Below are 16,881 nucleotides of genomic sequence, written 5' to 3' on the forward strand. Positions count from 1 at the left end.
ATTTTCATTTACCTGTGTACATTATTCTATTTGGCAGTATTTTGTTCAAGTTTATTGGTGTCTTTATGAAATTGATTATCATCTCACCCCATATCTTATTGAATTTGTATTGATATTGTGTCATAGATCAAATTTATTTGTTCAGTTTATGTTAATTTGTGTTAATATGTCTTTTGATTGAACCATTTCAATTGATATTTTATAACGTGTCTTTTTATGCTGTGATGTTACATTATTGTTTCAGGTAAGGGTGATTGTTGGTACTTAACAAAACGTTTAAACCCGCTGCATTTATTTACACCTGTCCTTAGTCAGGAACCTGATGCTCAGTGTTTGTCTTTTGTTGGTGTGGTTCAAAAGTGTTTCTTGTCTCTCGTTTTTCATATAGATTAGACCGTTGGTTTTCCCGTTTGAATGGTTTTACATTAGTTATTTTTGTGGCCATTCATAGCTTGCAGTTCGGTGTGAACCACGGCTCCTTATTGAAGACCGTATTTTGACCTATAATGGTGTACTTTTTAAAAAAAAACTGTAACTTGGATGGAGAGTTGTCTGATTGGCACTCATACCAAATCTTCTATCTAATTAAACAGATAAACAAACATTACAAAGTAAGTAATATCATTCGATTTATAAAATTATCATTTTCAACTGTCTACTTTATAAATTTTGTCTTCAATTTTTTCTTATGTTAACATTCTTCTATATGAGCTAATTTCTTTATAACATCATATCAATTATTTTTAGATGACAAAGTTCCGATTGAAAGCAAATTGATGACCGACAAAAAATCTGTTCCTTTGTACCTCAAATTACTGGAGTCTGGCTCTGAGAAAAAGAGGGATATTCGATTAGTCATTGTCGGAAAGAAGGGAGCCGGGAAAACTTCATTACTTAAACGATTGTTTGGAGAATAAATACAGAACAGAGAGTTGACCGGTACAAATGGGATCGAAATTCATAGAATAAGGTGTAATGCAAATCATGATGATGGTGAATGGTATAAATTAGACGGTAACTTAACACAACTGTTTCCTTTTTTTACACATACAAAGTTTTGAATCCATCCAAATTGAATTTCGAATAAAGTTTCTGTAAATCATGTGGACTATAATTTGTTTCTATTGAATTTATTTATGCTGGTGGCGTGCATTTCGCTGATAGTATACATTTAATTATTAACCTGTTTTTGTCATTTTTTAACCATCAACACTATCTTTATCCTGGTATATATGATAAGATTATTTGACACATTGGGTGAAAACATACCTATTAAGTAAGAGGTCCATGGGTCATCAGCAATACATAGACTTAAATTTCAAGAACATTATTTTTTTCAAAATAACATCTAGTTATATGTATAACCTTAATTATACGTAGTTTGGAAATGCTCCTTGGAAATAATAATAAGCCTCTGACTTATTTTTTGTCAGCATGTCAATGTCTTGAATGGAGTAATTGTCCTTAAACTGCAATGTTTACCCATTTTCGCTAGTATTTTTAAAACTGTGATAGAAAACAATTTGACAAAATGAATAATATCGTTGACCGGCATTGAACAACTATGTCACGAATGACCATGGATATGTTTCATATGCCGTAACCTCAATTTTGTCCGTTTCCACTATTTTTAAATCAGCGTTTTTACTTGCAAGGAATCTCACAAAAGATAACATTAGTAGAACAGGAACTTATTACCTACCAAAGCAAGTGACGTGAATCTCCTAGCTTTTTCTGGGCTTCATGTTGATAAATCTCTAATGCTATGTGTGTTTTGTAGAATGTTCTTTGTCATTTGCGTTTTACTTTTTTCGAGTAGTTGTCGCAATTAACTACATATAAAATAAGCTTTTCGGGCTTTTTGACAGTTCTAGATCTTTAATGGATGTACCTTCACGTTGAGGACAATACAATGACCTTTCACATGTTTTAATCAATTTGATTGGGTTATGCATTACGAATAAGATTGAAGATGCCATTTGGATTTTATGGTGCTTTAAATTTCACTATATGTATCTTTATTTTTCATCACAATATTGAAAAGAATATATTTGAATACATTGTCCAACAGTAGTAGTTTTAATTTCTAATTATAGGCAATAATGAAGAAACTGAACGTCATGCAAGACGGTTAAAACCGTATGAGGAAATACTTATTAACCAGCGTAAGCGACCAATGGAAGCATCAGTAGAAGCAACAGCCACCAATGCTAGGAAAAACTCATCAGAAACTATCTTAAATATGAGGAAATCAAAGGAATCAGAAGCAGCCTCTCTAAAGTCTGAAAAAAATACAGATCATATTGGTCATCATGTAGGCATTGATAATCAGCCATCTCACCTGTTGATAGAACAAGCATATAGAGATATTGAAGCCATGCTACAATCTGAAATTGATCTACATGATAAAGAGAAGTATGCCACATTATTATTATGGGATTTTGCAGGTGACGAAGAATTTTACCACACACATCAAACCTTTTTGTCTCCAGACGCCATTTATTTCGTTGTCGCAAAACTGAATGAGGCTGACGACAAAAATGCACAAGGTAATGATACAATTCTCTTTATTGTGGTCAAAGTGTTGATAATCAACTAGTACCGTGAAAGAAACAGTGCTTTAGATCTATGGTCACCATTAACACAGATTTAAAGTGGAAATAATTTATAATTTCAAACGTTCATTTTAAGAGCATATAACCTTTACGAGTGTACTGAGAGAGAAAAAATTTCTTCTATAAACAGTTGCGTTCGCAAAATTGTTAAACAGGAAAGGGATGTTCATAATGCGTGAATTGAAAGTTTTTCTTTTCGCAGACCCAGTAATACACCGTGAGGACACATACGTCTTTAGTATTTAATTGATGAGAAAAAGTTTGTTGATTTGCAAAGAAACATAAGCTAATGATCTTTAACGATGTTCCAAAAAGTAATTATGGTTTATTTTCCAAGTTAGTTTTAAATGCCTTATTTAAGTTAACTTTTAAAAAAAACATGATGGTTTTGGTTTTTTTTTTTATTAGGGGTGGGTTTAATAGAATATACAAACAAAATACATACATGAATTACCTACAATTACATCCATGGTAACACAACCAATGGAAACCATACTTGTTCAAGTGTGTATTTGTTTTAGAGTGTATTTTTCAAGATTGCTAAAGCTGTATTTGGGTAAACCTTTCGGATTTTTATTAGGGTCTTCAATGATCTTCAAATTCATATTCTATCGAGATCCACTTTTTAACTTTTAAGATTCGAGTGTAACTGATAAGTCTTAAACATGTTAAATAGACGAAACGCGCCGAGTTCAGTATGTTTGTGATTTTATTTTTTTTCTGGCAGTCAAAATTTTATTCTGCTTGGTATTTATTATGCGTTTAAATACTAGCACTTTAGTATACGCTTAGTAAAATCATTCTGCAATTACCATTACTTTATAGATTTATTTCGATTTTGGCTGGATTCAATACATTGTTATAGTAGAATGGATGAGATAAAAAATGAATATGAGGACAATACGAGAATAAGAGATGATTTTGATCCACCATTAGTTATTGTTGGTACTTGGAAAGATTCTGTGAAATCAGAGACAGAAGAGGTAAACTTGGTAATGAACACGTACACATAAAGATGAGCACACTTTCATATTGATTTTTTTTTTGTAATTCTAGTGGGATTTAAACTTTTATTTCACCAAGGCCTATAACTATAGAAAATAAGACAAATTGCATACGATTTGAAGATTTAGTATATTTCTTAATGAGTCTTAATAAATAACATGTGTAGCAGTTAAGACTTTTTGAGCACCTGAGATCACCCCCAGTTTTACGTGGGGTTCATGTTGCTCATTCTTTAGTTTTCTATGTTGTGTTTTGTGACCAATTATATGTCTGTTGGACTGTTTCTTTTTTAGCCAGGCGTTGTCAGTTAATTGTGAGTTTGAATGTCCCTCTGGTAACTTTCGCCTCTCTTTTAATACTTAAAGTCTACGAAGAATGTCAAACTTTGAAAATTGCGTTATGTCAAATTAATATGATATTACAATATGGTTATCAATAGATAATTTTCAACATTTTGAGAGCTTTTGACAGTATGCTTCAAGTTTCATTCAAGGCTATTCCAAAACACTTCATTTTTCATATTGAAGATGCATGTAAAGAAAAACTGTTACGAAATACAGACAATATGGCAGATGATGAGCGCGGACATATCAGAGATACAGTTTTTATTTCTAATACAAAAGATGATAACAGTGTATTTCAGCAAATACGACAATACATCTTAAAGTTAGCCAGAAAAATGAGAACATGGAATAAAGACTTTTCGTTAAAATTTATTCAGCTGGAAAAACGTCTTCAAGATAAGAAAAAGGAGTTACCAATCATTACTTTTCAGGAAATGAAGCATATCTCTACTGAAACACCCGAGCCTTTAAGAAATGAAGAGCTTATTTTGTTTTTGAAATTTCATCATGAAATCAGAGCGCTGGTTTATTTTGAAGATCTTCCGGATTATATTATTTTAGATACACAATAGCTGTCTGATGCCTTTAAATGTATAGTTACAACAAAGAAGTTTCGACCTATAAGCATTAAGAATCAACAACATTGGAAAGAATTCTATTACAAAGGCAAATTGCATAGGGAAGTTTTAGAGGATATATTCAAAAAGGAAGAAAAATTTTGTACAAACACAAGGAATATATCCTGAATGTTATGGAGAAATTCGATATAATAATACGACCATTGAAATCAGAGAGGAATGCTGCCGAAGAAACCACTTGCTATTATGTACCTTGTATAATTAAAGCCGAACCTAAGTGTGACATATACAAAATGTTTAATGTGACAGAAGATAACTGTAAAAAATCCACTTGGTTATGTTTTAAATTTACATCATTGCCACCACATCTAGTTTATCATATGATTGCTTCACTGTGCAGGAAGTATGAGGTTGCAGAAGTGGGTGTCCTTCAACAAGAAGAAAGAAAAAATACCTCTCAACGGGTTATTGCTCTTTTCAGAGGGACCGCTGTCTTTGAATTAAGGAAAACAACCAAATTAAGTAAATTACTTATAACGACATGCCCAAATCTTATTCAGGTACAAGTTTTAGAATTTGGGAAAAGTGTTATTATAGAAAGGGGTATTTACAAATATATTGCCGACTTTGTTACAGATGAAATGAACAAGATTATCGTTACAAGATTCAAGATGACAAATGTTAGGTTTGAGAAAAAATGGGAATGTGGCCTTATAAAACCACAATCTGTTATTGGATCAAATAGTTTTACTGGAGAACAGATTGAACATTATTACTGTGAGGCATGTGCATGTACCCACAAGTTTAAAGATGAATGGTCAGACCTACAAAGTGAAACCCTATGGGTAAGTAAATCATAGTGAAACTTTAATAAAAGCTATAATATTCTCTTCTGTTTATATAGTCTTTGAATGATAGACTTGAGTATTGATTTTGATATTAGATGGCAGCTAAGGTTGTTGTGTTGATAAACATTTAGATTAGAAAGTAGGAATATACCAAGGAGCCAAACAAAATCAAAAGGCAAATATATTGGAAAATATCTTATGTTTTTCAATCAGAGATGGTCACTTTCTAAATCGTTTATTTTGTACTTTAATAAGAGTTAGCTTACATCATTGCTACAACACTAAGATATTTTGCAAAATCGTTTGTTCTTGTATTTTGTCGTTAACTTGATCTGTACATGTATATTGTTGTTTATTTGTCTAATTAACAACAGATTTTAAAGGAAGTATGTCCCTCATAGATAGCTGTTGCCATTAAACCTCTATGATCCTGATGAATTTTCTGTATATCTTTTTAGTTGTCTCAGAATTCTGAAGAAACTCCAGAAAGAAATGACCAAACAGAAACTACCAGTAAAAACCAAACAATTTCAACTACAAAGGTTAGAAACTATTACATAAATACATAACTAATAAATTTAACATTTTAAAAATTAGCAACTAGTAAAAAATGAGATAGATCTGAGTAATTTCCAGTTAAATCTTTTCTAAACAATATCTAGCAATGGCCCCTTGGAAATATTGCTCTTGCATTTGATTATTACTATCAGCTGTCTTTAGATTGTTTAGTATGATATTGATTTCTTTGGGCACGACACTGTTTATGAATTACCTTCATCAGGTACGCATTGGATCCTAAGATTGAAAGGAAACAATATGTCATATTTCAGAACTAGCCGAAAACCATAAATTTTAACAAATCATCCAAAGCTCTAAGGTATTTTTGTAGTTTTGAAGTAAAGTTATCACTACCAGAATGTAAACAACACTTGAAATTTTCAGGAAATTACCCATAACAAAGAAAGGTTACTGAATAGAGGACACCTTACATTTTTGACTGATTTATATATAGATAAGTCATCAGTCTGTGGTGACAAAAATCATAATTCAAACTTTTGTTTTTTACATTGTAAAGGACTTTATTGGATAGTACAGTTAGATTTATCTAATCCGATGAAAAAAAAAAATAATTTAAACCAAATTTTAATTAAAAAGTGATGTGTGTTTTTGTTTTTTTTACTAAAACTAGTACTTCTCCCGGCCTCTTTAGAAAAAAGTAAAATTGCAAAAATACCAAGCTCCGTGGAAAATTCAAAATGGAATGTCCCTACTCAAATGGCAAAATCAAAAGCTCCTACACATCAAACGAATGGATAACACAGCTGTCATATTCCTGACTTGGTACAGGCATTTCCTTTTGTAGAGAATGGTGGATTAAACCTGGTTTATTAGCTAGCTAAACCTCTCACTTGTGTGACAGTCGCATCAAATTGCATTCTATTGACAAAAATGTGTTAACAAAATAAACAGACATAATGGGTAAAATGGCAAAAAAAGGGGTATAGCAGTCAACTTTGTGTTATAATCGTAATCACCATAAAAACGAACAAATCTGCCAACAAAGAAAAACAAAATGCATATAGACAAAGCACATAGCAAAAACGAAAGACAAGTATACAAACATTTACCATAGCACAATAACACAATGACGGGATGTATAAATACAGAGCCACGTCAAATGGATTTTAATAAAATTAGACTAAACAGTAAAAGTAATAATTAAGAATAAAAGTACACTTTAACACGTAAATAAGTTGATAAGCAAAGTCGGTACCTAGAATCTATACTTCAAGACCATCGTGAATTATTTGTTGATAGAATGGAATATTTATCAACAAGGTCTTGGTATCTTGAAAAACGACGAGACGTTCTTTGACAGTATACCCTATACGCTCATATCTATTATTCTAGTAAGAAGACTTGAATGAATACAACATGTATAGTGTTGCCGAAAGCCTAGCAAGCATAGTGGACAACGGAATTTATTAATTATTTACATACATGTATCTTAATATATATAAACATATGAAAAAACAATAATCACAATTACTCCGAATAACGAAACCATGTATATACTATTAGGTACAATTTAGCTAGAATAATGAAAACCTTGTACAAACAAGAATTATTATATGGTTGACAGGAATGTAAACTGAATAACTGAATAAATGAATAATTCGATCATGAACGACCTCGCCGGCCAGGAACAACCAATCAAACCCAATAACGGGATAAACTGGCAACCTGGGTCCGACCCAATGAGACAAGTCGTCTCACGAGACATACTCGGACGTGTAATGTTTTGAAAACATATGAATAAATGTATCAAAATATATTCATAATATGAATGGAACTTGAATGTTGGCCTGTCTTCGGCGCGATAGAAAGTGATAGTCTAAGGGAAAAGATTTCCTGGTATAGAAATAGTCACGTGTCTTTTACCTAGTGACGTAAACATATAAAACTATACGCTAGTACCGTACATACAATAATTTCTCCCTTTACTAACAAAACGTGAGAAATTATCCTTATCCTGGTTCATCAACTTTCTGATTAGAACTTAGTTATTTTTTACTATTAATCAATTGTATATTGAATATAACTTTTAAATTGCCTTTTTTGTATCTTAAATTACGTATTCTGTGAATTTTGCAGGAATATGTCAACACATAAAATTGTCCAAATTATGGTTTTTAAGGGTATAAATCAAAATCCATAGATCTTTTTAATAATTGGTCAAAATGTAGTTTATAGCATGCTTTTTTAAAAAATATGATAAAATGTATGATTTACCTGGCCTTTTTTACGCTACGGGTTGTGCAAAATCGTCAGATTTGTATAGATTATGCATGGAAACCACAATTTTGTGTGATAAAAAGAGAACTACACCATGATATTTTAAAATAAAATATGAGAAGATAGCTCTTATAATATGCTTTCAGATAAAACAAAATAAAAATGGGTCACTGGAGTCGTTTTTTTAACTACATAATAAAATAGGTAAATTCACAACACATTCTATTACAAAATTCTTCACAGTTATCTCCCCTTATATCTGAGTTTTCTCCCCTAATAAGGCAAAGTAAAAAACAAATATGAATCAAGCAAAAACATTCTGGTTTTTTTGGTAAAATAGAGCCGTTGATATGATAAAACACATAATTTTCTATATTAACATGAAAACATGGAAAAGTCCTACACATAAATTACACATGTTACATACTACTCTCAAAATGTGCACGTTTTATTAAAGATCTAGACAAATTGTTAGCTGCTATTTCAAAATCCAAGATAGAGGAAGACACCCAACTATCTTAAGTTTAAAAACTAATTTTCATTTTTCACTACACTCATATTTTATAGGTGCGCTGCTTTGTCAAAGTTGGTGCACAAACATGTTCAAATGTATCTGAAGAGTCAACTAGACCTGGCAGATTGACAGGGGTATGTTATGCCATAATGTAGTCACGATTTAGAGTTATTATAAGTTGTCAGTCAACTTTCAATCCGATTTATTAAGTGGTATGTTCCTTATATAAAAAAACAAGCAATAAGAACAAATTTAGCGGTTGCGTTTCCAATCAAGCTGTCTTCATTCTGCTGAATAGGCCTGATCAGGTTGCAATGTTAAACTGGTGGAGTATAATGGTACCGTTCAATGTGATCAGAAGAGAGTTTCAAAATGGTTTCAAGAGAAAAATTATAAATTTGTCATAGATAACAGGCTTATGAATGTGTTCGGTAGTCGCGCGTTTTTGTCTTCAAAAGACTCATCAGTGACGATCGAATATAACAAAGTTAAAAAGGCCAAAATGAAGTTCAAAATAGAATAGCACTGAAGACCCAAATTCCAAAAGGTTACAAAGATCACCTTGGCAATTTATTGGTGCCATTACAACATGTTTGAGTCAATTCTATTTTGATATTTTCTTTTAAATGAAACGATATCTTAACATATTCTCTGCCTTGTCAAACTTTTACATCGTTTTTTATTTTACTCTTTAGTTCACAAAGGAGGAGCTTTACTTTGCCAAAATGGGGATGATTGTGCTGAATATTCTTACCGATGTTTTATATGATCTAATAAAAGGATACAAACAAAATGTACGCCCTAGAAGCAATTGTGATATAACATACTTGTACAGATAGCTCAGGAAGCTTAATAAACATATTACAAGTTCTGGAAAGAGAGGCACATGGCAATCAATTCAGTCGAAAGACATAGCTATTGGCGATGACATTGAGCGTATACGACTTACAAAAAATGAAATACTCTAGTCTGAGACATTTGAAATTGACGAAAAACGCTTTAGTGAATTATGTAATGTACTAATCGACGTTTTAAAACGGTTTGATCTATATAACAATCCTGCCAGGCTGTATACAGATCAGTTTATCGAAATCGTTAAAAAAACCTATTTCTGAAGAGGAAGTGAAAGTTGTTCAAAATGAAATCATATCAGGTAAATATGCTGTAAATTGTCAGATTTCCTTAATACTGACATTTTATATAAATGTAGTTAGTCTAATATCATCTTAGAAGTAGAGTATACGGTTGTTTTACTGTTCCCTAAATATGACATTCCGTACACAGATTTAAATTCCTAAAGATAAGCTCTCTTTTATTGTCAATTATATTTCATAAAGACAAGCTCTCTATCATTGTCAATTATAGATGAAAGTCAAGATATTAGGCAGACTGAACTGTATCTGTTGTATCCTTTATCTCAAGTTCGATTGGATAGATGCGTTCAACATTGTCTCCAAATTTAAAAATCAAGTGAACTGTACGTTGCTCCGAAAGGGTAACAATTTACAGCTTTACTAGTGACATCCGTCTTTTTGCTCATTTCAAGCAAAACTGGTTTGTTGGTCTCATTTTATGATCATCAGTCATGAGAACCTAGACTCAGCCAATAATGCATGCATATTAAGATAGGGAGCACACTCTGCAAATTAACAGAGCAAAAGACTTTATCAATACCTTAGAAAGTAGTATCATACAATACAATATTTCCTGATTAGTGGCACTTACTCATCGGACAACAAATTAGTGATGTTGCATCTATGTTGACCAGTTTTTCCAAAACAGTTTATCTATTACAAAATTTTCTGTAACTGTTCCGGACCATTTGAGTATTTGTGCCATATGCGTATCTTCAGGACCATATGGGTATACTCATATGGTCCGACCATACGCGTTTGTTTCAGAAAGTAAACTCAAGGCTCCAAGGAGCCTGTGTCGTTCACCTGATATTTTTGTTTACAATTGATGCATGAAATAATGCAACCGTTATACTTTTGCTTTAATTTCAGAGATATAAGCCAAAAAATGCATTTTACCCCTATGTTCTATTTTTAGGCATGTCTGTCATTAAGGTTGGCAAGCAGGGTCATCGGACACATTTGTTAAACTAGATACCCTACTGATGATTGTGTCCGAGTTTGGTTAAATTTGTCTCAGTTGTTTCAGAGGAAAAGACTTTTGTAAAAGATTACAAAAATTTACGAAAAATTGTTAAAAATTGACTTTAAAGGGCAATAACTCCTTATGGAGTAAATTGACCATTTTCGTCATGTTGACTTATTTGTAGATCTTACTTTGTTGAATATTATTGCTGTTTACAGTTTATCTCTATCTATAATAATATTCAAGATAATAACCAAAAACTGCAAAATTTCCTTAAAATTACTAATTCAGGGGCAGCAACCCAACAACGGGTTGTATGATTCGTCTGACATTTTCAAGACAGATAGATCTTAACCGTTGTCAAATTTGCTCTAAATGTTTTAGTTTCAGAGATATAAGCCAAAAACTGTATTTTGCCCCTTTGTTCTATTTTTAGCCATGTCGGCCATGTTGGTTGGCAGGCAGGGTCATCGGACACATTTCTCAAAAAAGATACCCTAATGATGATTGTGGCTAAGTTTGGTTAAATTTGTCTCAGTAGTTTCAGAGGAGAAGATTTTTGTAAGACTACAAAAATTTACGAAAACTTATGTTAAAAAATTTACTATAAATTAACTATTTTGGTCATGTGGACGTATTTGTAGATCTTACTTTGCTGAACATTATTGCTGTTTACAGTTTATCTCTATCTATAATAATATTCAAGATACTAACCAAAAACTGCAAACTTTTCCTCAAAATTACCAATTCAGGGGCAGCAACACAACAATGGGTTGTCCGATTTGTCTGACAATTTCAGGGCAGATAGATCTTGACCTGATAAAGAATTTTATCCCAGTCAGATTTGCTCTAAATGATTTGGTTTCAGAGATATAAGCCAAAATCTGCATTTTACCCCTATGTTCTATCTTTAGCCATCGCGGCCATCTTTATTGGTTGGCTGGGTCATCGGACACATTTTTTCAACTAAATACCACAATGATAATTGTGGCCAAGTTTGGTTAAATTTGGCCCAGTAGTTTCAGAGGAGAAGATTTTTGTAAAAGTTAACGACGGACGACGGACGCCAAGTGATGAGAAAAGCTCACTTGGCCCTTTGGGCCAGGTGAGCTAAAAATAAAACAAGTATTTTATACCCAAAACACAAAACCATATCTTAAAAGGATATATGATGCGACGGCAGCAATTAAAAAACGAAAACAAACACGTGTTGGACACAGATACTTTTTAGATGATATTGCATCATGAATGAACATTTTTAAAAGATAAATTTGTTTCGCTGGAAACACACAAATCGTTTTCCATACTCAAAATGTCACCAGTTACTAACATATATTTTTTATCTTTGACATACTGTCTGAATCTAGGGTATCTGTTTTCTTGCCTTTGCTAATTTCAATTATAAGCATCTTTATCCTGTCGAATTTTTTCATCCGTAATTAAATGTGTATACTTCTTTTCAAGATTTCATTTATTCTAAATAACTTTAAGTTATCTTTCCAGTTAAAAATTGTCAATCGTCGTGATAAATCGATAATGATCATGTATAAATGTTTCTTACTTGTGAGAAAAATTCAAAGTAATTTTTTTAAGTAATTATTAAAAACTAATTGCCATATGATAACTCAGACCAAAACTTTTTTTTATTACAACACGAAGGTTATACCTAATAAAAGTTCCAGTATAAGAGGTTAAACGTTTCAACAAACATTTTATTAATTGCACAGACCATAGGCGTATGGTCGAGCCATATGAGTATATACCCATTTGGTCCGAATACTTATAATATGGTTCGGGACATAACCATAGCATTAATCTTAATATTTGGCATGAATGGAGATTTTCTATATTGCTGAAGTGGGGTGATCATGGATGATTGAAAGATTGAAGTATGTTGTCAAAGGATTTTCTGTTCTACTGATAAAGACCGATACAGGATTTTCAATATTACTGGGATATATAGTTAAGAGATGTTCTATACTACTGAAGCATTGCTTATGTGTGTTTCAATGAAAGTGTGATAATGCCCAAACAATATAATGTATTATCTTTCAGTTTTAAGATAGAGTTACATGCATCAACATAACTTTCAGTGTAGTGATTGTTTACTTTATTTTCAGAAATGACTATTGAAGTTGAAATTGAAAACCAAGTGAATGTCGCACCACAATAGAGAAAAAAATATTGACTGAAATATTTCATAATTGACAGTGATTATAACCAGAATATCAGCGTAACTAATTTGCAAAGGGCAACTCTCAAACTTATAAATGACCATATTCATGTTAGAAGATGATATGTCATGTTCATGCTACAAAACCACGTTAAGATACATGTGATTGACAAACTGTCAAGTAATGGAGTTTTAGTTGGATATGCTCAAGTTTATTGGTACAGGACATTTTTTCTTAAAATGTCCTGTACCAAGTCAGGAAAATGGCCATTGTTATATTATAGTTCGTTTCTGTGTGTGTTGCATTTTAGTGTTGAGTTTCTGTTGTGTCGTTGTTTTCCTCTTATATTTGATGTGTTTAACTCAGTTTTAGTTTGTAACCCGGATTTGTTTTTTTCTCAATCGATTTATGAATTTCGAATAGCGGTATACTACTGTTGCCTTTATTTAAAAGTAGAAAGAATGGCAAAAATGTCGTAAAACAGTTGATTGATATGTTTATATATTAAGTCAAAGTTGAACTGAAATTTAAATATTGATTTAAAGTTTGAAGTTAAAATATTGAATCATTTTTTATAAAATGGAAATTGAAATATTGGACCAAAGATTAAATATTAATTTATAATTAAGAATGACGCTAAATTTTTTCCGTCGTACCTTTCAAACGCTAAACAAATTTTACTGAATTTTCAAACAATGCTTAATTTAAAGAAAAATTCTTAATGCTGTGACTTAAGGTTTAGATGTGTGTATTTGTAAAATACTATTAAATAATTTTATACAAATCAAAAAACAATTTAAACACATTAAAAAACGCATTTCTTCTTGTTTAAATGTTAAGAAAATGTTAACAAAAAGTTCAAAAATAACATATTTAAGTTATGTTCATATTGTCAAAACATCATTTAAATGTTAAAAGTATATGAACATGGTTTTCCCGTTTGAATGGTTTTACACTAGTAATTTTAGGGGCCCGTTATAGCTTGCTGTTCGGTGTGAGTGTTGAAGACCGTACTTTGACCTATAATGGTTTACTTTTATAAATTTTGACTTGAACGGAGAGTTGTCTCATTGCCACTCATACCACATCTTCTTATATCTATATAAAATGATTTTCGAATGTTTAAAACCAATGCTCTGAAAACATTTCTGCAATGTCAAGAAAACAGCTGAAATCCTTAACTCTATTTAGCAAAACCGTTCGGAATTTTTGGGTCCTCATTGTTCTTCCACTTCGTACTTTATTAGGCATATTAAATATTTTGATTCGAGCGTCACTAATTAGTCTTATGTAGACAAAACGCATGTCTGGCGAACAAAATTGTAATTCTTGTGTCTATGATAAGTTCACTAACATATAGTCAGCATTTCATGTTACATTTGTATATTGTTGAAGACTTATAATCTAAATATCTATATGTGTATCATCATGTTGAATCTCATGGCTATGTACCTAATATTTCCCTTATTAAAAACAATATTTTCATGTAGAATTTGAAATTTTGTAAATGTCTAGTTTTCCTTTGAAATTAAAACAATTGATACTAAATGATTAAAGAGTGTTTTCTTACAGCGCTTGATTTTTCTCAGATTTTAGAAATCTATACTTAAGGAATGACTGTAATATTGTTTCTGTCTATGAAGAAATAACATAAAAAATGTGGTGCACACTGAATAACCTGCGAAGCGGTTATTTCGAATAGACAGAAAAAATAGTACAGTCATTTCTTATAATTTAATTCTAAATTTAATTTTTAAGGAGTAAATCATGAACAAACGTTGATGAAGTCACGGTCACATGACAAAATTATGTCTATGAGCTGATAGACAAAACACTTTCAGCCAATCAGAAGACTAGTTACATCCTAGATTAAATTATACACATTTATAACATCTTGTGTTCTGTCTTTCTCGTTATTTTTTTGTTGGATCATGTCTACCTCCTCTTGTGTTTTCTTAGATGATTTTCTTAAACTGTTTTTTTTAGCTGTAATGATATACACATAGCAAGTAAACACCAATAAGGAGTGGAAAATTTAAATTTAAATTGTATAATGTTTTCTTCGTATTCCATCATTTTAGGTTTCATCTGGCATTTGTTGGTTATAGTAAAAAAAAAAGATAAAACAATATCATTGCTGCTTCTGAATGATGACACTAGATGAAATTCCTCTAATATTTTACCAAAATAACTTATGGAACTTTTTTCAAATAAATCCAGTAATAATTGACCAAAGTAATCAGAAAGTGACATCCAGGCAGGTGCATTCGAATCAATTGTTAACTATTATATACAACTGATGTATGTTTTTAATAATGGACGTAACAAAAAACAAAAACCAATCCGTCACATGCGGAGCACAATCTGCTTATTCCCAACATCGCCAGTTTTGAGTGGGGTTTGTACTGCTCAATCTTCATATTGCTATGTTATGTTTTGAATATGTCATTTGACATGGCGTTGTTAGTTTAATTTTTACAGATGAGTTTGAATGTCCCATTGGTATCACTTGAGTCTTCAACAATAAATAACATGGGTCTAATAAGATAAGATTGTATAGCTCTATATTTACGACTGAGATTTTAGTACTTTTTTATTGATCTTAAAAAGCGGCCGAGTGTTGTATCATTTGCAAGTGTAAAATCATTTTTTACCCAGAACAATGCTTTATTGAGCCCAAATAAAACATTTGCGACACTATAGAGAGAAAAGTCAACTACTTTCATCATCTCTAACTATGCGTAAAGAAAGAAACACAACAATTAAACCTAAGGGAAATTGCAAAAATGATGTCTATCTTGTGGTTTTGAAATTGAAGTTTAAGTTGAGTTTAGTTATTAAATATTATATAAAACAACCGTCCTTGAACGTGATTCGAACGGTTGCCCCCTTTAAATTGCATTGATTTCTGCTTTGTACGCGAGAGCCTTATCCCCACTGCTACCCGAGAGAACAGATCAAGTGGAAAGTTAAGACACTAAAACTAAACATGGAAAAATGAATAAAAAATATGAAATAATTGAACAAAATCTTTACAAATCTCAAAGATATAAGCACTAAAAGGTGTGAATAGTTTACAGATCTATCGAATGAGGAAAAGTAACGGTGTTTCATAGATCACAATTATTCTAATAATTAAGCACACTTTTTAGAACCCAACAATTTTTTCGTGTTTGTACCTTTTTTCATGGACTGGCTCATATAGTTTTATGGATGATATGCAAGACACTAGAATCAGTCAAAAATTTTCATTCATCGGCGAGAACTACTCCGATGAATTCATTGATGGTTTAAGTAATATTTTTTATTGTATTAGATCTTCTACTGTTGATCACATTTGCTGTTTAAATTTTCTGCTTGTCTATAATGATTTAATATAACGGGTGCCATATGTGAAGCAGGATTTGCTTCCGGATCACCTGATATTACTCTTAGTTTTTGGTGGGGTTCGTGTTGCTCAGTCTTTAGTTTTCTATGTTGTGTTTTGTGTACTGTTGTTTGTCTGTAAGTCTTTTTCTTTTTTAGCCATGCCGTTGACAGTTTATGTTTGACTTATGAGATTGTATGTCTCTTTGGTATCTTTCGCCTCTCTTTTAAGAAATTAATATATAAAAGGCAAAAATACAAAAATTGGTAGAAAATCTTCATTTTAAGAGTTATAACATCTAACAGAAATTATCTGTTGGTTTTGTCTTTTAGTATAAGTAGATATTGTAACGCTGGTAATTGTTGCTTATATTTTCCTTCTATCTGTTATAATTTTCAAGATAATAGAGCAAATAGGCGAACATTTTCAAGAATGGCAATTGAAGGGGAATAATTCCGATAAGAATTTATCTGATAATGTCGATGGAAACGGAAAGCAAGTATAACTTCTCATTTTAATTTTGTTCCAGTTCTATTTTCT

The 16,881-nt window shown here is 31.6% G+C and overlaps 1 protein-coding gene across 1 annotated transcript in view; it reads left to right on the forward strand.

The window, feature by feature from the left end:
- Positions 1 to 14,522, forward strand: part of LOC127718484 (uncharacterized) — a 198,120-nt gene extending 183,598 nt beyond the window's left edge. The window contains exon 14 of the mRNA XM_052224527.1: positions 12,921 to 14,522. Coding sequence (XP_052080487.1) covers positions 12,921 to 12,973 — 53 coding nt within the window. The 3' untranslated portion in view covers positions 12,974 to 14,522. The remainder of the gene's footprint in view (positions 1 to 12,920) is intronic.
- Positions 14,523 to 16,881: the final 2,359 nt, after the last annotated feature.

The sequence above is a fragment of the Mytilus californianus genome, unplaced genomic scaffold (genome assembly GCF_021869535.1).
Source record: "Mytilus californianus isolate M0D057914Y unplaced genomic scaffold, xbMytCali1.0.p SCAF_10, whole genome shotgun sequence".
In the NCBI taxonomy this organism is placed as follows: domain Eukaryota; kingdom Metazoa; phylum Mollusca; class Bivalvia; order Mytilida; family Mytilidae; genus Mytilus; species Mytilus californianus.